The sequence below is a fragment of the Hypomesus transpacificus genome, unplaced genomic scaffold (assembly GCF_021917145.1).
Source record: "Hypomesus transpacificus isolate Combined female unplaced genomic scaffold, fHypTra1 scaffold_205, whole genome shotgun sequence".
Taxonomy (NCBI): domain Eukaryota; kingdom Metazoa; phylum Chordata; class Actinopteri; order Osmeriformes; family Osmeridae; genus Hypomesus; species Hypomesus transpacificus.
In genome coordinates, this window is record NW_025813746.1 from 156,533 (window position 1) to 177,720 (window position 21,188).

General features: G+C 48.1%; 3 protein-coding genes across 4 annotated transcripts; 1 reads left to right on the forward strand and 2 right to left on the reverse strand.

The window, feature by feature from the left end:
* Positions 1-964: 964 nt before the first annotated feature.
* On the reverse strand, positions 965-4,180 carry plvapb (plasmalemma vesicle associated protein b). Its single transcript, XM_047013854.1, has 6 exons — positions 3,577-4,180; positions 3,195-3,294; positions 2,227-2,627; positions 1,891-2,040; positions 1,685-1,732; positions 965-1,173 (listed from the first exon to the last, which is right to left on the reverse strand). Exons 1-6 carry the CDS (start codon positions 3,961-3,963, stop codon positions 1,162-1,164), a joined length of 1,098 nt encoding a protein of 365 aa, XP_046869810.1. The 5' UTR covers positions 3,964-4,180; the 3' UTR covers positions 965-1,161.
* Positions 4,181-6,012: 1,832 nt separating this feature from the next.
* Positions 6,013-9,404, reverse strand: babam1 (BRISC and BRCA1 A complex member 1). Of its 2 annotated transcripts, XM_047013871.1 has the most exons (10): positions 9,278-9,404; positions 8,494-8,934; positions 8,281-8,339; positions 7,976-8,096; positions 7,786-7,864; positions 7,599-7,623; positions 7,333-7,462; positions 7,104-7,190; positions 6,743-6,987; positions 6,013-6,633 (listed from the first exon to the last, which is right to left on the reverse strand). In XM_047013871.1, exons 2-9 carry the CDS (start codon positions 8,914-8,916, stop codon positions 6,787-6,789), a joined length of 1,125 nt encoding a protein of 374 aa, XP_046869827.1. In that variant the 5' UTR covers positions 8,917-8,934; positions 9,278-9,404; the 3' UTR covers positions 6,013-6,633; positions 6,743-6,786. The 2 variants fall into 2 exon arrangements, with proteins under 2 accessions (XP_046869827.1, XP_046869826.1); XM_047013870.1 differs by having other exon boundaries at positions 6,013-6,987.
* Positions 9,405-9,523: 119 nt separating this feature from the next.
* ushbp1 (Usher syndrome 1C binding protein 1) lies at positions 9,524-17,154 on the forward strand. The gene is made up of 14 exons (XM_047013869.1): positions 9,524-9,845; positions 10,635-10,801; positions 11,068-11,162; positions 11,517-11,680; positions 12,071-12,280; positions 12,546-12,832; positions 12,945-13,085; positions 13,299-13,387; positions 13,470-13,605; positions 13,764-13,995; positions 14,166-14,324; positions 15,111-15,199; positions 16,065-16,187; positions 16,410-17,154. Exons 1-14 carry the CDS (start codon positions 9,840-9,842, stop codon positions 16,525-16,527), a joined length of 2,016 nt encoding a protein of 671 aa, XP_046869825.1. The 5' UTR covers positions 9,524-9,839; the 3' UTR covers positions 16,528-17,154.
* Positions 17,155-21,188: the final 4,034 nt, after the last annotated feature.

The following is a 21,188-nucleotide window of genomic DNA, read 5'->3' on the forward strand; positions in this document are numbered from 1 at the left end:
CCCCCCCCGATTATCATTGTATAATTCGCACTCTCCTCTGGTTGTATATACTGTATACAAGATCTCACAAAAGGAGGACTCAGTTTGAAGTAGTACAACTTATCCAGACTTTTCAGTAAACACAGTTACTGTACGATGTAATGACATCTCACAATTTAGCCAGACCTCATTCTCACACAAGCTAAAAAAAAACAGACGTTTAAATCATTCAGCTGCAAAGAGGATAGCATGATGTGTCCAGTGAGAGATTGACCCTGGTAACTGTGGATGGACTGTACTGTACATGATGTAGATTTATGGAGCCATTTTTCTCACCTCCTGTCATCAGGGTGTGGGACTGTTAACAGTGGGCCCATTGGGGGAACATAACGTTTGCTATTTTAAGAGATACGACTCAAGGTTGCATAACTGGATACAAATATATTTGACTGTTTTTTTTAACAACTTGCATAACTCCACAGTCACTTCAGTCAATTCATTCACTTTGGCATCAAGGCTATATCAACTAATATGACAAGAAAATACTTTTAGACATTTTTATTTTCTTAAATTCAGGTGGTCAAAGGTGTTTATGTCCTAATTCATAAATAAAACCATTTTTAAAAAGCACCATCAGACAACAAGCCTGAGATACATCAAATTATTTACATTCTCAGAGTTTTATACAAAATGAACCGAAGTGTAAAGCAAAAATACTGAACTGAGTATTGGGTGGTGGAACAACACCACCCAGTCCATAAAAATGAAGTTAAAACTAATAGTAAAATCCCTTCAGTACACATGAGTTCAGTTTAACAAGCATACAGTACGTGCATTAGAACTGTGTACTATATACAGTGCATGTCATATTCAATACAATTGGTCGTGTCAGTATTTACATACAAATTGAAATAATAATTGGTCAATCAGCACATAATGATTCCAGTGTAGTCGCTGTGGTGAAAAACATTCAGATTTTAAGGTCCTGGTTAGGATGTTCATCACGTTTCTTTTTCCCCTCTCTCTGTGATATACTGTCCAGTTAGCGCCCAGTCTTTGTGACCTAACATTAGTGTTAGGTCTTTAATGATATAGATTTGACCAGAGTTGTTTCATAACGTGTAGCCCCATTTGAGGGCTTGCGGATACCAGTGTCACCAACTGCCATTCTCCCACACGAGTCTACCTGCTTTTCTGCAATGAGAAATCACAGTATTAACAGACACACAGACTCCCTAGTGACTTTGTAAAACGGACAGACACAGTGAAACTGGCAGGAGGCCCGACCAAATATTTCTCTAGCTCCGCTTCCTCGTTGTAACGTGTTCGCTGTTATCCTGCCCATCCATGCTTTCCTGTGCTTGCCCTTAGCCATAACCCTTAGAGATATCGTTTGTGCTGACTCCCTTTCAGTCGTCTTCCAACCTCTACTAGGGATCACATGTAATCAATGCCAACACGTCAGTGAACTGTGGCTGTACACACGTAACCAACCAAAACGATTACAGGGGCCGCGCCCTGTCTATCTACTTTTATCAGTAGATACAAAATGTATTTATTTATCCAAACTAATGTACCAGGGGGGATTCAAACCTGTAATCTCTAGCTATCTCTAGTTAATCTAACTGCAGTCCATCACTCTAACTGCTGAGCTATGACCATGAAAGCGGGACTGGCTGACAGACCGAACGTGTCTTGCCCGTACCTTACAGTTGGCCCTCAGACGATTCTGCTCCAGCAGCAGAGCCTCCATCTGGGAGAGAAACAAACAAACATTGTGGGTATGTCGACAGTTTCGAAATTACAACCATTTGGAGCCATGCATGTTCATCTTGAAGTCCTGCAAGTGGGTAACTAGCAGTGTGACTGACAGGAAAGCGGACAGACAGGCAGACAGGAACAGACACCCACCTGCTTGTCGTGTGCCTGCTGGTTGTCCTGCAGACGTCTCCGGCTCTCGTCTGTAGCGTGGCTGTTGTTACTCTGACACTGTGCCAGCTGCAGCTTCAGATTGCTGTTTTGGACCTCCAGACCACTGGACTGGAGTTGTATATCAGCCACCTGGACGTCCAATACAATGTCAACATCATCGTTCATAACAATTTGATCATTTAGCAGAGGATAGTTTTTATCCAAAGCAACTAACGGCATGGGTTAATTTGAACCTCCAACCTGATGATTTGCTGGAGCAGATACATGTGAATGCATCTCACACTCACAGACATTCTCACACACACACACACACACCTTGTCCCCCACGTTGTTCAGGTACCGCTGGAATTTGTCCTCCACCTCCTTGGAGAGGTTGGTACAGCTACTGCGGATCTTCTCCACCTGCTCCTGCTGCTTCTCACAGGTCAGGTGGAAGGTCATGGAGTGGGGGAACAAGGTGTTGATCCTGGACAGGAAGCCACTGGTCACTGTCTGGATGCCTTCCAGCGACTTGGAGAAGTCCTCTTTGCACTTCTTGGTGTAGGTGGTGAGCTTCGCATTCAGGTCGGCGTTCTCCTTCTTCAAGGCAACGTTCTCCAGGTGGTAGGTGTTGCCTTCCTTGATGGCGCTGTCTCTCTGGGTAGTGAGGAGCAGGACAGTCTGGGTGAAGTTGGCCTTCATCAGGTTGAGCATCATGGCGTGCTGTGCTTTCTCCGCTGGAGAAGAGGACAGAAGGTTGGTCCCCGAAAACAACCGGAATACTGTTTTAACTACGCACTTCGGATCTGTTGCACTTTCAATCTGTATTCTTTTGCACATCACTTTGAATAAAACGTTTTTAATCCAAACGTAGTGTCAGCTTTACATTGTATACATTTTTCCACTGGAAAGAGGAGAATACTGTACTCTTGAACTTAATCGCACTGACAACATCTTTGATTATCTAGTGCACTTCCTACATGTGTCATTCATACTTCACTTTTGGTAAAAAAAAGCTTCTGCTAAATGAATACATGTAAATGTAATGTTATGCAGAGCAGCATTGAATCAGTGTTGTGGGAGTCAGTGGGAGTCAGATGGCTGAGCGGTGAGGGAGTCGGGCTCGTAATCAGAAGGTTGCCGGATTGATTCCCCGCCGTGCCATGACATTGTGTCCTTGGGCAAGGCACTTCACCCTACTTGCCTCGGGGGGAATGTCCCTGTACTTACTGTAAGTCGCTCTGGATAAGAGCGTCTGCTAAATGACTAAATGTAAATGTAAAGTGTTGAAGTGTGGTTTGTACCGGTGTGAGTTGAGACCGGAGGTCGCTGGACAGGAGGGGTGGCACACTGCGTAGGGGCTGATCGGGTCATCGCTAGCCTTTTATCTGTTTCACACTGGGCCTGTGATACAAAAGGTCATCATTTTCAACCTTTGAAGGCCTTTTATAGTTTGTTACAAGCTGTAGTAAAAAAACAACATTTATTTAAAAAAATAAACTATACATCTCATTACCCCACCTATTTTTGCAAAAAGATTTGAATTCAACGTCATTATTGCTCACTAAGATTCGCCAACATCAACGTATAATACATCATATAGTATCATGGCAGGACTTTCCTGCTTGCTACTAAAATACTCCCCCCAAAACCTCCCCAAGCTTAACCCCAATCCTGTGTACTCACCAGTCTGAGTTGCAAGCTCTTGGTGCTGACTACCGTAGCGTTGGCCGCCGTTTTCAACCGGAGCACTTCCTTCTCCAGGGCAGCCTTCTCGCCCGTGCGGGCGCCCAGAGCGCCGCTCAGCTCGCCCTTCTCCTTCCTCAGCTGGATGTTGTTCTCGCTCAGCCTGTTGAAGCTCAGCTCCAACTCCTTCACTTGCTTCTCCTCAGCCGACTTCTCCGGCTGCCCGTAAACCAGGAAGAGCACCAGGCTGACGATGATGAGCGACTGGATCAGGGAGGAGAAGAGGAAGACGATTCTCATGTAGTAGCCGCAGCTCTTGCCTTTGGGCTTGTGGATGTCCCGGGCCTCCAGGCCGAACTTGGCCCGGGAGTAGCTGGTGTTGTACATCTCAGAAGGGAGCGTGGAGGGGGGGGGGGGGGGACTAAAGTAGACGACCGAACCACGGAGGGATTCCTCGGGGTCTTTTGAGACGAGTTTCCTTCCTGAAAGAGTCTCAGTCGGCGGGTCCCGTTGTCCTGTCCTTCAGGGGGACGGCTGTGGAGAAACCGATGAAGCGCGTGGACGTAAACACTGAACCTGAGGCGTGCAGGAGGCACCGTGTTTATAAACGCAGAGGCACACTTCCTACGTGGCACCTCCTTCCTGTTACAGCCCCCATCACCCCCTGCCCTCTGGCTCCTCCAGCCCTCTTACCCTCCCCCTCCAGTACCTTCCCACCCCCTGGCCTGTCCGCCCCTCCGACATCCCTCCCAAGCCCCCTGGCTCCTCCAGCCAGCCCCCCTTCACCCCCCCCCCCCAGCATCCTCCCAGCCTGTCCTGCCCCTGCTCCAGCCTGCTCCTGGGGTTATCATAACTTCACCCCACGGTCACTAAGGACTGCTGGCATTACATTCATATTGGTAGCACTCCTCAAAGTGCCGTCAGAGAAGTGCATTTGTACACTGGACAGAGCACAGGTCTGAAATTACTGTCCAACTTGTAAAGTGTACACATGGTTCCATAAAATAAAGCAAATATACAATTATTATTTTTTCCTTCATAAAGGAAACAAACTTTGCTGAATTAGGCTTGCTTGAGTTCCTCTACACTACAGCTCCAGTTCTAGTGGTTTCCATCCCACGAGTCTGGTGGCCCGTTTGGTCACAATTTCCCAGTCAAATTAAGAAACAAAGAGCACTGCACATGTGTTTCTTTAATAAAAAACACTTTTTATTGAGTCTCACCGGAAATACAAATTCCTGATCACATTCCACACTGGCCTGTGGATGATGAACAATGTAGCCAAAGGGCGTCACATCCTGAAACACGGGGGAAGGAGCCATCAGCGTGAAGAGGAGAAAAGCCACAACAATGGAGACCTGTCATCCTTTTTCGGATGAGGGAATAACAAATATTCCCCACAGCACAGAAGGCGTCGCGGCACGTTTGATCCCCACACGCAGTCGTTTGCGGTGATGACGTCGGGAGCTCTGAGGATCGTCTGGGAGGGGGCGTGAGAGGGGAAGAGTCCTGTGAGCCAGGGCTTTTCCTCCCCGCTATTGTCTCCCTGCCAACCTGTCCTCAACGGAAAGCATAATTTATGGAGGTGTTTTAAAAGTGACAGAAAATGAGTCAGGAGTTGTGACAGAACTCCTGATAAAACGCATGTACAAAAACAGGAAACGTACACCTTGAGGACAAATACACTTATTATGATGCCAAGTAGTGGGCAGGGAGTCAGATGGCTGAGCGGTGAGGGAGTCGGGCTAGTAATCAGAAGGTTGCTGGATCGATTCCCCGCCGTGCCAAAATGACGTTGTGTCTCTGGGCAAGGCACTTCACCCTACTTACCTCAGTGGGAATGTCCCTGTACTTACTGTAAGTCGCTCTGGATAAGAGCGTCTGCTAAATGTAAATGTAAGCAACAGATGCGTAGGTTTAACAGTTCTATTGTTTACGACTGAGATTTTAGGGAAGTTGTAACTGGGAAGTTTGGACCTGGTAGCTACATTACCAATCTCTCGAAATCGGATATTCTTATAAAAGATCACACGTTTGCAGTAAGATTCACATGTACACGGATAAACAAACACAGTAAAGTTAGAAACTTGCTACTGATTCAGTTCCCCAGCTTTGAGCAGCGATTAAAGGGTTTGACTGCAAATCAAGACGTCACAAAATCCTCATCGTACTGTGCGTAGCCCTGGATAAAAGTGACTGTTAAATCAATACATTATAAGAAATCACAGGCCATTTGCTGTGATCTTGAAAGTTAGGGCCTCCGCCAAAAATGTATCTTCTATGAACAATATAAATCAGTAGAAAGAGCAGTACAGTCGCAAACTTACTAGTCCACTATGGGGACATAAGTGATTTACCGGGTCTCTATAGGGCTGTAAGACATACACTGCCACCTGCTGGTGGATACCTACAAGCACAAATGAGACCACAACAGTGTTTTGAGACAAAACATGAATTTAATGAACAGAACCGATTTGAAACTGCCTTGTCGATTTATCACACTTCTAGTGCAGTGTTTTCATTATTAAAACCCCTTTGTGATCATTGTCAAAAGTAGCATCTATCCAACCCACACCAAATGCACATTCTTGAATCATCTCAGTTCCAATGATTAAACAACAACAAATGTGTTTAAAAACCACCAATAAAAAAAAAAAAAAATGACTGACAGAAGTCAACCTAACAGAAAGAACAATGTACAATGAACAACTTATCAGACAAGGCAAACCCACTATAGGATGTAGGTGTAAAATGGATCACAGTTTACATTGAGTAGACATGTTCAGCTAAGCTTCCAAGTCCAACCTCAAGTTAGCCTGTACAGCAATTATACTCTTTAAATACAGTATAGCGTACATTTCAAATTCTCAAAAAGCCAGAGATGCATCTGCTCACTGTTGGGAGATTGCATTCATTAAGACTGTAAACTCAGCCGTTTGGGTTTTCAACCAGATGGGGCAACTCATCTTCTTCCCTTGTCAGCTTGGCTTGGCCTGCATTCTAGTTAATCCAGCGCTCCACAACACCACCTCTCCAAGCTCAGCACATCCAATTCATCTTTAAGGACGTGAATCAGGACAGCGAAGGTTTGGCTGGAATTCTACTCAAATGTACCAGCACCGGGCTGGGAACCAGGACAACACCCACCACCCCTCCCAATCCCTACCTCCAAGCCCCCACTGTGTGGCTCTCTGCCGGGGTAGCCAGGGGTTAGACCGTGGCCTCTATGTCCTGGGGGTCGTCTCCCTCCAGCAGACTGTAGGATGCGTGGCTCTGGAAGGGCCGCTGCAAGGGGTGAGACAGCAGCTTGGCCATGCAGTTGTGGAGCTCGATGGCGGGTCCGCTCAGAGACACCTCGAAGCGGTAGCACATGCCCTTGGAGTCCAGGTTACAGAAGGATGTGTAGATGTCCTGGAGAGGGACAGTGACAAAAGAGAGAGAAGCGAGAAAGAAAGAAAGAAGGCAAGAAAGACAGAACCCTGCCTCCCCCCTCTCTTCCACCCTGCCTCCCTCTTTCCTCCACTCACCCTCCAGCTGCTCTCATCCCCCTGGTCCTCAGCCCCGTTGTGAAGATACACCACATCAAAGAAGAAGTACGGAGACTGCAGCATTTTCTGTGGGGAGACACACACAAAAAAGAAAAAAAACAATCACTTAGTTGCCTCTCTTCTCTCGGGTGGGGAAGTATTTCTCCTGGGAAGTGACAGGTGGACATGAGTCCAGGTGACAGGTGGAGGGGTGGGGCGAGGCTCGTACACTGATGGCCTCCGAGGGGTTGAACATGAGCTGGCCGGCGTGTCTGCTGTAGATGAGCAGCGTCCGCACCACGAAGGGAGGGGGGATGGTCTGAACGTTGTCCATCAGAGGCAGCTCGATCTTCTGATGGCTGCAGGGCACACAAGCACCCAGTCATTCCCCTTGCTGCTGACACATCACAGGTAAGTGATTCGATTCACTTCATTAAGCCTGACAGGAAACTTGACGTGATGGATGATTGGGTGATACATGTGTGTATTACTTACATGACATTAAGGAGATCTTCCAGATCTGGTGCACGACGGTTAAAGCGTAAACATCTTGAGGACTTAACGGCGGAAGGCAAAGACACTCACGTCTGGATACAAACAAGCGATTCTTGGGTTTTAATCTTAGAATTCCCGCCTAAGTCTGGGAGGGCAAGCTCCAGGAGCCAGGCCAGGGGAAGGATACTAAAGGTCTCACACATGTTGGTGTCCAGATCGTACAGACAGCTACACAGCTCCCTGGGGTCAGAGGTGAAGCCTGACAACTGAAGGCCACACACACACACACACACAGACACACACATGGCTGAGTGAACACACGATGACATAAAGGCATGAGGTCAAGGAAGACGTGGGCGTCGTCCGTTCTTACTCACCCACAGGGCGTCGTCGTTGACGACCACCAGGGCAAACTCGTGGCGCTTGTCGATCTTGTGTTTCGTCCGGACAAACATCTCGATCATCTTCTGAGATATATTTAGAGCGTTGGTTTTCGACCTGGAGATAAGGTACATCAAAGAAGAACATTTGACTAAATGTTCTCAATTATATGAACAGGAAAAGGAGAGCATTTCAAAAGTCTCATTGGTCCCCATTACATTACATTGTATAGCATAAAGGTATGCACGTGTTAAAGGGAGAGAACGTGAGGAACAATTGAGATACATCCCAAAAGTCTCACCCGTTGAACGACTCCAGTTTTGGCAAAGACATCTCTTCAGAAAGATCCAAACAAATAATCTGTCATGATAAAGAGAGGATTACTAACAGATTTACTGATCACTGACATCATCCTAGTGGTTAAACTGCCTCTTTTTTGGTTTAAGCAATCAACCACTTAACACCAACCACCTAAGTCTATCTGCTACTCTCCAGTATACAGAAAACCACTCACCACTTTCTCAGGACAGTTGACTCGAGGGGCTCTGAGCTGGTACTCCGATATGGAGGGGATGGAGGGTGTGAGAGGGGGTTGCGGCTGGGCGGGCTTAGGCCTATCCTTGGCAACAGCAGGTGTAGGGGTTGGCACTGTGGAGTTAGCCGTGGTGGCTGCCGTGGGTAGAGCAGCTGGCACGGAGGTAACAGAAACGGTGGTGGTGATCGTGGTGGAGATCGGAGTACTGTCACTGCTAGATGCCTCCCCCTCGCCCTCCACACGGCTGCCCACTGCAGGTTGCGGGGTGTTGGCGTTGACGCTGCCAAGGCTACCGGTGCTGCTACGACGGTCCTCCGCCCCCTCCGGATTGGAGCGAGTCCGAGGCCTCAGCTCGACCAATCGCTCCTCTCCATCCGCTGGACCGGGCTCCGGGGTCTCCATGGATACAGGGACAGGTCGCTGAGGACAACGTCATTATTTTAAATTGACAAAAACAGATCGTGAATATAAATGCGGGAGCAAGCTAGCTAGTTAGCAAACGCCAGCTCGAATCCTGTGCTGCCACCTACCTAAAATACGAAGTTACTTGTGTTACTACTTACTACACGTACACCAGTCTAACCCGTTTAGCACTAGCTACATTTGTTAAGACTGTTGTGACGTTAGATTATAGTTAGTGCTACTGTAGCTACAGTAGCAATTCTAAAGTTAGTGCTAGCAGTACAGTACCAATCATCCTACTAGTAAGCTAATTTGAGAACACATTTATAATTTAAACAAAGGTTGAAATATATTGACTTACATTTTACACAAAGACGTTTGTTGTTATAGGCCAAAACAGCAGTATACACTAAAAGATAAGTTATCGGTCGTTAACTCATTCGGTTTTGTATTCTTTTGCTGGCCATTTAGTGTCTTCCGGGTCGGATGTATCTATATAAACAGTTCCGCTAGAGTAATTGTGGGTATTGTAGTCCAACCCAGTCAGCCGTTCATATCTGTGATAAAATACAATGAAAACATAGTTTTCAACATCTCGTCTCTGTCCTCTTTTTGGATGCACATAATCTGTTAGTGTTATATTCCTACAAACAGAGATAAAGGCTGAATATGTGAGTTCAAGGAGTCAGACAGAGAGAAAGAGAGAGTGGGTGAGAGATAGAGGTAGAGAGAGGAGAGCTCAATAGTACTTCCAGTTGAGCAGGGAATTCACAGACAGGAGGTTAACAGGGACTGAGGAACTATTGGAAGCTATAATTATACCAAACAACAGAGCAGCAGGGATTATTGCACCAGCACGGTTCCTCAATGGCAGTGAAGGGCTGATCGAGATGGACTGATTAAAGCTGCAGACCACAAAGGTTATGGAGGTAGGTCACACACCATTTGAAGGTATATTTGAATGCTTCTCTACCTTTTTGAAAGGGTTTCAACAACCAAACTCCTCTCAAATGTATTGCCTTGAGAAATGCCATGTCTCATCAATGTAGGTGTGTCCAGGGGTAAAACCAGGCTTTAAAAACCTCCGTGTTTACTTCACGTCTTTCCACAGTTGAAATTGTTTGTATGACTTAATCTAAATGCTTCAGACTTTCACCCTCATCTGCCATCCTTCTCATCCCTCTGTCTGAAGTGTCATACCATCAATATACACGGATGCCCCTTCACGCAACACACGTTTGCGAAAGCGTAATCTGATCAATCCTACATTCTCAGTCTGAATTGGACTCAAAAAGGGGAAAACCACGAAAGTGGTTGGTCTTTGTTTTTGCGTTTTTCATAAGACATGTTTTGGACCTCAAACAGGAAGTGGGTCTCAGGATGTTTCTGTTTCCTCCTTTTCCGCTCCTCATAACAATAGCTGTTAACGAGAGCTGCGATGACCTCACGTGTCATGGGCTAAACAACTACATTGTACACACTATTGTGATTGAAATTCAATGGAAATGTTTTTATCATAACCCACCCTTTTGGCTGGGTCAGCACACAGTCAATTGCATTAATGAGCAAGGAACTGTCTCATAACAGGGATCTGTATACACTATGTCTGTGTCTCTTTGGATAGAAGCACTTTGGATTAAAGGGTCTGTCAGATGAATAAAAAGTCAAATACAAAATAATATTAAGTGTAAAAATATCTTTCCTGTTGTTCTGTGAAGGGTTCCAACAAGCAGGAGGCTGAGTCTGGGAGAGGGGAGACGGGCCAGGTAACCTTGGAGACGGAGGCGTCCCAGGCGGAGCTGGCTCAGTGTGAGGCTGAGGTGGGCACTCTGCTCAGTATCATCGCCGAGCTCAACAGGAAGATGGGAGCGCTAGAGGCACCACGGTAAGGTGGTCCTCAAAGACCTCACAAAGGTCTGTCAAAGATCTTACAAAGACGTACCTATTACAAAGATGAACTTTACAAATACCTTACAAAGATCTTACAAAGTTATTTTCCAAGATCCAGTTTTTTCTCATAAGAATCCGATGAAACGACCAAATGTATGTTGCATTTTGCTTTTCAACGGATAGGACACCCCATACTGTGAAGTACTTGCACTGCTTTCAAATGTGATCATACTTTACACGTGAAAACTCTTTTCTCTGTAGTGATTCTGAGGACAGTAAACCAGTGGAAGCAGCTGTTCCTCTGGCTGCAGTCCGTCCAGCCAGGCCCTCCACCCGATGCACCCCAGCTAGGAGAGGTTGGCATGGTCTCCCTGGCATGACATCAGCATTCAGAAGTCTCTGCCTTTTATTTTTGCAAACTGTGCTTTGTGGTATTGGGATCTTTTCTGGGGCACAATGCAAGGCCAAAAACAAGATCGTTTGTGTCCAAAAAATAACGGACACAGTATTATTATCTTTTTTTTCCTCCCGTATTCACTTCTCAATTCGCAGAACCACTTCTAGAGACAACAGAATCAAAACCACATAATGTATTTTCCCATAGTTACCAATGAACTGTAGAAAAACAGGTGACAAAGCCACTCTGAGCAATCGCCCTTCATTAATTCACCAACAACACTCCTAGTTGCAATGCTGCTGTTGTCTCCTAGAGGGCGGTAGTGAGGTTTGGAGCGAGCTCCAGGAGGTGCTGTCAGCCCTTGAGGAGTCCGTCAGCAGCAGGAAGACCTGGGCCTCCCCACACATGGCCTTGGACCGGGACAAACAGACAGAGCACCTCGCTGCAGCCAGGGAGAGCTGGGCGCTGGTCACACAGGTGAGAGGACTGCAGGTGGCACATATAGCCATGCAAGTTAGCAGATGCTTTGATCCAAAGGGGATGGACAGTACAGGTTATAGTATCAGATTTTTTAGTCTGCAGTTAAGTGCTGCAATCACTTATTTATCCATTTGTTCAAGATACATTTTGAAGGTTTGATGTTTGGTTGCCCTCAACTGTTGCCCTCAATCCGGTTGACTACATCTATGCACACTAAGCACTTTGAGCTGCAATTCTTGTATGAAAAGTGATATGTAAATAAAGTCTTACTTACTTACATGTAGCAGGGCTTACCTCAAGAATTTCAATGCCCAGTTTTACCCTGTGTAATTTCAGGATCATGACCAAATAAGAGACTTGAACTAGTGTGGCTGTGATTCCTGCCAGGTGCTGGAAGACATGGAGAGAGATTTTGGAATCTCGTACCCGTCGGAGCTGCCCGCCAAGGAGCTCCAGGAGTACCGACGGGAAGTCCTGGCGCTGCACCAGAGCAACCGTGACCTCCGCAGTACCCTCCAGCACCGCCAGGAGGCGCTGGAGACAGCCAGGTTCTCTGTGGCGGAGATGGAGGAGGAGAAGAACAAGCTACAGGAGTGGGTTGGTGCATCTGACTTTGTTTACATTTAGTCATTTTTTAGTCATTTTTCTCACTTCATATCACTTTACTTCACATCAAATGAAATTAAATGGGGGTGGATGGGTGTTCAATCTGCGTAGTCTTTATGGTTTTTGTAGTTTTGCGTAGTGTGCATTTGTAGTTTTTCCAATGTCACAGATGCCCACAGATCACAGTTCTGACTCATGCTCAGCCATAACAATGATCAAGCTGCCCCCCGAGTCCAACATCTTCCCTCTGTTCCAGCTGCAAGGTCTCCATAAAACCTGGTGGTCTACAGGCAGCATCTCCCCTCCCTGCAGCCCCTCCGACAGCTCTAGCGGCGGGGCACTGAGCCCAGGCTGGGTCTCCCCTCCCTTCCCTAGCTCTCCCCTGTTCCCCAGGAGACCCTCAAGGGCCTTCTCCGCCCTGTCCACCGGAGGGGACAGTTCCCCGGCTGCCTCGCCCCGTCTAGCCAGGGCCTCCTTGGGCAGCCCCAGCCCCTGCCCCAGCCCAGTTACAACCCTGGAAGGTGAGAGAGAAAGAATGCAGAGGTAAGAACGAAATTGGGAAGAAAAAAAAAGATTGTCAGTCTCTATCTGAACATGAATGGGACCCCACCTTGCGGTTTTGGAACCGTGCTCACCAAGTCCTCCGCTTCCTCAGGTGCATCGAGAGGCTGAAGGCCAGGAACGAGCGTCTGAGTGGAGCGTTGGAGCGGAGGAAAGGGGAGTCCGAGCAGATCAGCATGACTCTCAGCAGACACGAAGCGGACCACAGCGCCTTGCAGATGGCTGTCAGATACTGGTACACACACACTGACACACACACACACACACCACACACCACACACACACACACAAAGACAAGCATACACACGTCCACGTACACATACTTTACACACAAACGCGCGGCTGTACTTTTATACGTTTCTTTTTTTAACCATGTTCCTTTCTATTTTATCAAGTGTTCTGAGTAAGTATATTACGGATGTTGCCTGTCGGCTCTTTTGATTGACAGCGAGGAGTGTGAGGAGGTGTACAGTGACTTACTATCACTCTACCAGGCAAAGAAACAGCAGTGCATTCCACACTGGAGAGACACAGCAGGTGCTCAACTTAACAGTCCTCAGTCACACACACACGCACACACACACACACACAGAATCACCAGCCTTTTTATTTTCCCCAGAGACAGTTGTGGACAGAGAACTTCCTGGAAGTCCCAGAGCCCAGTTGAGGAGTCTGAGGACTGAAGAGCTGTCAACCTCCTTCTCAACACCAGGGGGGGCTGTGGAGCGCCAAACCCATAAGCAGGCCAGCCTGAGGTCAGATTAGACCTATGACGACACATACGACATGCGGAACTTATACCACGTGAATGAATATTGTCTTCCGTTGACATTTTCTCTACTTTTAACTGCACCCTTTTGGAGGATCCCGTCCAAATGTGTGCGTGCTAACTTCCCGCCCCGCCCCCGGACAGGTCTCCTGAGCTACAGGGACGCGAGACGTCTCTTCGCGAGCAGATCAGGCAGTTGAAGGAGGACCGGGCTGCTCTGTGTGTCCCCAAACCGGGCCCCGGGGGTGAGGGCCAACTCAGCCCAGACACAGGCACCCTGGCTGGGCCTCGGGGGAAGGGGCCCAAGCCTGGGGAACCCACTCCCAATCCCAGCAGAGAGAAGGCCACTCTGCTCTATGAGCTGGTCACTGTTAGGGTGTGTGCTGTCTCACCACACGCTTCACACTTCAACTCCTTCACACTCACACTAAAACGTCTTTGTACCGACATACACACGCGGGGGGGGGGGGAATTTGGAACCTGAAAACTCTCGATCTGCAGTCAAATTCTCTAACCACTGAGCTGTCCCACATTGTGTGTGCCCAGGAGGAGATGTCGGAGCTGCGAGGCTTAATCCGTCTCAGGGAGAAGGAGCGCAGGTGTCTGGACTGGAGCCTGATGGCCCAGAAGGCCCAGGATGCTGCTGGGGAGCTGGTGGCCGAGAGCCTGCAGGAGGAGCTGGAGGACCGGAGGGCAGACAGACAGGTAGACTGACTAACATGCAGAGAGACAGGTAGGCTGACTAACATGCAGTGAGACAGGTAGGCTGACTAACATGCAGAGAGACAGGTAGGCTGACTAACATGCAGACAGACAGGTAGGCTGACTAACGTGCAGAGAGACAGGTAGGCTGACTAACATGCAGACAGACAGGTAGGCTGACTAACATGCAGACAGACAGGTAGGCTCATTAACATGCAGAGAGACAGGTAGGCTGACTAACATGCAGAGAGACAGTTAAGCTGACTAACATGCAGACCGACAGGTAGGCTCATTAACATGCAGAGAGACAGGTAGGCTGACTAACATGTAGAGAGACAGGTAGGCTGACTAACATGCAGTGAGACAGGTAGGCTGACTAACATGCAGTAAGACAGGTAGGCTGACTAACGTGCAGAGAGACAGGTAGGCTGACTAACATGCAGTGAGACAGGTAGGCTGACTAACATGCAGACAGACAGGTAGACTGACTAACATGCAGAGAGACAGGTAGGCTGACTAACATGCAGTGCTATATGCAGAGAGTCAGGTAGGCTGACTAACATGCAGAACGATAGGCAGACAGACAGGTAGGCTGACTAACATGCAGTACTCTAGGCAGACAGACAGGTAGGCTGACTAACATGCAGTACTCTAGGCAGACAGACAGGTACGCTGACTAACATGCAGTACTATAGGCAGGTGGACAGGTAGGTATGTGAGGTCATAAGAATCTGTTTAGCTTTCTAGAGCTAGTCGTGAATATACGTGTGTTGGTGTGGTGCGTTTCAGAGATTGTCGGAAGCTAAGCTGGCTGGTGAAGAGGAGCCGGGTCCAGGGAACAGCATCATGCTGAGAGAGCTGCAGACTGTCCTGCACAGGTACAACACCAGGCGCAGCACACTAACAGTCCTCGACCTCACAGTCGAGGGCTAAATTCTGGTCCATTCTACATCCAAAAATGAAGAGTGAAATGAAATCATATTTTGAAGGATTCTGGGGAATAGCATTCTATTCTGTTCTTCAGTTTTGTTCTGTTCTCCCTGTTGATCAGTGTTCTGAAATAGCCAAAGGTAAAATGGAAGACATGTCTGCAGTAATTGCTTCAATCTTAAAGGTCACACACTGGAGAGAGATTAGTTTGTGTTCATGTGCCTATGCCATACAGGGAGCAAAGGGAAGGGGCTGTTCACATTTGTCCATCTATCAAGGCCATTCATCCCATAATAATCACCTCTACAGCCATCCTGCCATCCTTACAGGCATCTGTTGCCTGGCTATGGCCCGTTGCTTAGGAACACTATCACTGCAAATGCAGACCTGGTGGTAAATTGGCTCTGGTCCTCTATGGTGGGTTATTACTGCTGAGGGGAGGGGGCAGGGGGAGGGGGCGGGAGAAGGTCATCATGGAAGCTCGTTGAGGCCTGAGAGGGTCGTTCTTTCATGATGAGTAGCATCTTTTTCTGTGCCTCTTCATTCATCCCTGAATGTGTCGACTTGGAGGGAGGTGATTACTGAATGCATGACTGGGGTATACTCTAATGATGAAGGCAGTGAAGGAGAGCTATTCATCCATGTTAGAGTGGAGATCCCTCCTTGCATCATGAAAGGACGGGTTCACTGGATGGCTTTTCATCACCTGCTAGGATAGAACAGAAAAATTGCCGCGGTGCGATATTAGTGAACAGGAAACCCTGTTTGGCGCCCAGAAAGCAGGTTAAAGGTTCGATCTCGTGTGTTCCCCAGGGAGCAGCTTCTGAAGAGGAGGGTGTCAGCCATGAGGGGCTCTCTGGACTCGGCTCTGTCAGACAGCGCCACCCACAGGAGAGACAGTGAAGAGCAGAGGGCTCGGTTTGCCCATGCTCACAGGTACCAATGCGTCACCAACACTCACACCACCTCCCAGACCCACAGATACGTCATAGTATGTTCCCTGTACGCTTGTTATGGATTTGCTGTCTGCCCCGTCGGTCTGTACATACATATGGCCTTATGAGGGCTTAGTAAGAAGATAAGGCTGCAATCTGGCCGACCAGATGCTCCAGAGAGATTTAGGGGCACCTCCGAGGTGAGCTCTGTGGTGTTTTGCAGCAAAGCCACCGGAACGTACCGGAACGCTCGCAGGAAGTACCGGGAGCAGCTGTGGCGTCTGGAGCGTCAGGTGACGGCGATGTCCGGAGCGTCACATGACCCCAGATCGGCGCCCTGAAGGCTTACGCTGGAGGCACTGGAGTGGAAGCGGGAGGAGACGGTTCTCTGAGAGCGGCCCTGCCCTCGGAACCCCTACCGCCCCTTATAGCCTTGGAACCCTCCCCGTCTTAGAACCCTGCAGCCCTGGAACGTTGCAGTCCTACAAGCCCTACTGCAACACTGTGTTCAGAACGAATAGCTGCATCTCAAAGTCCTTTTAACAAATCCACTCGCCAAGGACCACGTAGAATGTCCCTGAGACTTTTCCTTCTCGATGACTCATGGGAACAAGCAAGGCCGTTCAACAAAGTGGGTCGTCTGTTCTGGAAGCAGAGATTATGAAGGACAGATGACCCAGAGATCACATGATCCCCCTCCACACAAAAAACAAGAGAGAGAGAGAGAGAGAGAGAGAGAGGAGAGAGAGAGAGAGGAGAGAGAGAGAGAGAGAGAGAGAGAGAGAGAGAGGGAGGTAGCAGTACAATGGCAGATATGTGCACAAAATAGCCACCTCCCCCCATTTGTCTTCATCATGTCTTTCCCAACTGGCTCTAACTCTTTGTAACTATCAGTAACCCCACCCCCCACTCTCTCATTCTCTCTCTCTGTATTTCTTTCTCTCTCTCTCTCTCTCTCTCTCTCTCTCTCTCTCTCTCTCTCTCCTCTCTCTCTCTCTCTCTCTCTCTCTCTCTCTCTCTCTCTCTCTCTCTATCTATCTCTCTCTCTATGTCTCCCTCTCTCTCACCGCTCTCTCTATATCTCTCTCTCAGTCTTCCCTCTCCTAGCCCTAGCTGCCCCAGCTGCCGCTGTGACCAGCGGTCAAGGGGTTAAGGCAAGAGGTTGAGTGTCACACCCCCTGGGGTCAGGTTGGGCCATGGTTGTTGTGTGAGACTGTGAAAGTAGGGTTCATGGGGCCAGGCGGGGTGGCGAGGCCCCTGTCACCCTGACTCCTGCCTGGGCGCCCTCTGCTGAGGAGGGGTCAGCGGGGGTGGGTCTACTCACCCTGAACCTTCCACCCATCCCCCTTCTCTCTCTCTCTGTTTCTCTCCCTCTCTCTCTTTTCTCTCTCCCTCTCTCTCTCTCTCTCTCTCTCTCTCTCTCTCTTCCCTCTCTCTCTCTCTCTCTCTCTCTCTCTCTCTCTCTCTCCTCTCTCTGTCTCTCTCCCTCTCTCTCTCTCTCTCTCTCTCTCTCTCTCTCTCTCTCTCTGTGTGTTCCTCGCTCTCTCTCTCTCTCTGCTTCCCTCTCTTCTCCCACCTCCCCCCCTCATCTTTCCCTCGTTAAGGCCATGGTGATAAAAGCCAGAGGATGCAATTATCCTTACATTTCTCTCCAGGCTTGGGCTCTCCCTGGCTGGGCTGTACGCTGTAGGGACAGCCTCCTGGGTGAGCCCCTGGAGCAGGGCTGCCTGGTCGTCTGTGAACCTGTCTCTGGGACAAGTGGAGGCGATCGTCTTGACACGGCTGTTAGCTATCTGGTGGAGAAACCCCTCGGGTTGCTGGTGTTCACGGTAGATTGAGCCCCTCATTTCCTTTTCCTGAGATATGAGATCGTCATTGAACCTTAACATATCTCCGGTAATGGATTTGCAGCCTGAGTGAATGACACTGTGAGAATGTTGTGCAATTTTGTTTCAGGGTGCATTTGTTGAATAAGTACCCCCCTCTCCCCCTTTCCAATGTTTTATGCACAATATCAAGACATGAAAAGGGAATTACTAATGTAAAATAATCCTTGTTGAACCCTTGTTGAAGATATCCAATAGTCAGATAAGAAGCTGTAGTGTTTCTAATGACATCCTTGTAATTCTGTGGTTCTTCTGTAGGAGGATTAAGAATAGGGGAACAGTTGATCCTGGGAAAAATACCCAAGCCATTATTGGACAATGACTTAGGCTGTCAATCAGTCAGTGGGGGATGGACTGATGAAATCCCCCCTAAACCACACACACACACACAAACTTGCACACACACACACATGCACAATCAGGCACACACACACAACCATGTCCACACGCAAAGAGAAGGGCAGTGACCCATAGGGTTAAGGTCAGCTCATTTACTCTGTGCGTCCATTTCTCATACAAATAAGATGTCCTGGTTGGCTGTATAAAGAGATCACAGACTACACTCTCTTCTGGTCTTTCTCCCGAGGTGACCTTACCCTCTTTCGCCCTCTCCTTCTCTCTTCATCCCTCCCTCTCTCACTCTCTCTCCTCTCTTCCTTCCCTCCCTTTTATCTTCTCCTGCCTCTCTTTATGTTCCCAACATTCTCCTTCCCTCTCTTTATCTCTCTCTCCTTCTCTCTTCCCTCCTCTCCCCGCCCCCTCTCTCTATTCCTCTCCACCCCCACCCCCCATGAAAGTACTGGCCTGGCACTATCTCCTGATCATTCTGACCCCTCTCCTACCTGCTCAGGAGGGGGTCAGAGAGGGACTCGATTGACGTGGCAAAGCAGGAGACGTGACCTCCATCGCACCCCGCTATCACATCCACTTTGTACTGACGTCTACTCACTTAATGACACCTAACGAATTCCTGCCAGACAAATCCCATCATCCAAGCGACCAGACAGATAAGGCCCCACCCCTACAGTCTCCCTCCCTTCTACCATTGGATACATTGAAATGTATTCATGGTACACCACTATATTCAATAATCATATCAAACACGATACGTGGAAACGGGATGTCAACACCAAAACCACGCTTTGATGAAGCTGGGCCGCGCAGAGGAAACGCATTCAGCGGCGAGCGTGGGCTAACCGGATCAAGTCAGGCGCCCGATATATGAACACGGACAGCCACTGACCTAATGATGTCTTTAAGATGGACATCTTGTAACGGGATTACGGGAAAGAGGTGTTTAGAAGTACAGGCTTGTGTAGGAGGGGGGGGGGGGGGGGGTAGGTCCTGTACTTCCTTATCCAGTTAGAGAGGAAGATAGAAATCTTCATTGAGCTCATTAGAGGAGTATTCTGCCTACTTGATAATATGGGTGACCTTCATGCAGTCTCTCCCCATGCTTGTACAGTTACAACTGAACAACAGATTGCAGACCCTGATTTAAAGGAGATTCGAGATTGACACGGGAATGAAATTGTTGTGGCTGTTGTTGGGTATTATGCTAATGCCTGGTCTGAAGACTTATTAGTCACAGAGTAGGTCACGATCACTCGATGGCTTGCTTTTATGTTTTGACATTGATTACGATGCAACCTTGTTTCCTAAAAGTGAGGAATTGAATCGTTGAAATTTACAGGTGTATTATATCAGTTTTTTTTTTTTACTAAAGATTGATTTCAATGATTCTGCCTGCATCTCCTTTTTATACTGTAAATAAAGTTCTTCAATGTTCTTCACGGTCTGATTTAATAATTCAAAACAAGTATCTTACACTGTGATGAAACACATATACAAAGGTCAAACACTTTCTATTCAGACAGTACAAGAGCCAAAGCAGAACTGTGCAGTCACCTTCCACTGAACAATGGCTTATCTTTTTGACAAGATACGAGGGAACTCTTTTGAATAACAAACAAACGGGACATTTCCCACCATCCACAGCAGGTCTTGTCTAAGGGGCCAGGGGGTATATATTGTCTCAGGGGGGTAAATATTGATTGGACACCGTGTGTTGCTTGGGAGTCCTCCCGGCAGATGGTTTTCTTGGGCAGGTTGCACTGCCGTGTTTATTTTATGTTTCTTTGTCATTCACCTCAGGTCAAAGGCCCTGCAAAGCGAAGCGAGAGGAGGGAGCGGAGGACGAGAGTGTGACTTCTCTGGGGCAAAGGGCATCAAAGCTAATGAGGAAAGCGCTGGGAGTCATGTGCTTCTTCCTCATCTACTCTGTAAAGGTCCACCGCACAGTTAAAGTTGAAACCCGTTTGTAGAATTCCTACACTGGCACAGCACATGGCCACAGATAGGCCACGTGCTGTTTGAGTTCCACCAGAAAAACCTTATCTGCTTCGGGGGTTTTACCGGAGAAAAATTTAAAGGATGGTTCGGATTGCTAGTGGGCTACTTGTTAACTTGTGTTGACCCAGGGCACTGTCCAGACATTATAGATTAAAATGCGGCATTTGGCAGGATTAAGCAAGTACGTGTGGAACCTAATTGTCTTCTATTAAGATGACCAATAAGCGCAGCTAGTTCTGGCAGGGCAATCGGGCAGCGCGCGTCAGTCAGTGATCGGGGACATAAGGTGTCTTACTCCACCTTCCTTGCTCCTCCCACTACCACACCCATGTAGCAGCGCATATCCATTGGGCCACGTCCGATAAGGCGTCTTTAAAAGACGCGCGGATATGCACACACTCACCCCGGTCGTTGTATGATCAGTGCTGCTGCCACCCTCCACCGTCCCCTTCTCCCCCATGCTGTCTGTGTATCTATCCAACAGGGGGATTATATCTCTATTGCTCCCTGCCTCATATGTCATGTATGTATGTGTTGCATCGAGGAGGCAGGGAGTGCTTCCCTTAGATCATCCACTCCGCCAAAGTTAATCTACATGTCCATGTCATGTAACAATAAATGCTCAAATCTAATACGTGATTGTCTTGACTGAACTGTAGCTTTTGGCAACCATATTGTTGCCGTGTGTGTGTGTTTACTGTAAAATGTGCGGTGATCGGTTTATCAGGCAGAGAAACTTCCCACATTGTGCTTTTCACACATAG

What these genes read in the sequence shown, in the direction of transcription:
- ushbp1 (XM_047013869.1), top strand. An exon ending in GAGAGAGAAAGAATGCAGAG is followed by an intron (nt 12,833 to 12,944) that starts GTAAGAACGAAA and finishes CCGCTTCCTCAG; the next exon opens with GTGCATCGAGAGGCTGAAGG. An exon ending in CGGTTTGCCCATGCTCACAG is followed by an intron (nt 16,188 to 16,409) that starts GTACCAATGCGT and finishes GGTGTTTTGCAG; the next exon opens with CAAAGCCACCGGAACGTACC.
- plvapb (XM_047013854.1), bottom strand. Translation starts at nt 3,963, where the DNA reads ATGTACAACACCAGCTACTCCCGGGCCAAGTTCGGCCTGGAGGCCCGG. An exon ending in AGAGCTTGCAACTCAGACTG is followed by an intron (nt 3,295 to 3,576) that starts GTGAGTACACAG and finishes TTTGTATCACAG; the next exon opens with GCCCAGTGTGAAACAGATAA. An exon ending in TCCGGTCTCAACTCACACCG is followed by an intron (nt 2,628 to 3,194) that starts GTACAAACCACA and finishes CCTCTTCTCCAG; the next exon opens with CGGAGAAAGCACAGCACGCC.
- babam1 (XM_047013871.1), bottom strand. Translation starts at nt 8,916, where the DNA reads ATGGAGACCCCGGAGCCCGGTCCAGCGGATGGAGAGGAGCGATTGGTC. An exon ending in TCAACGACGACGCCCTGTGG is followed by an intron (nt 7,865 to 7,975) that starts GTGAGTAAGAAC and finishes TGTGGCCTTCAG; the next exon opens with TTGTCAGGCTTCACCTCTGA. An exon ending in GAAGATCTCCTTAATGTCAT is followed by an intron (nt 7,463 to 7,598) that starts GTAAGTAATACA and finishes TGTGCCCTGCAG; the next exon opens with CCATCAGAAGATCGAGCTGC.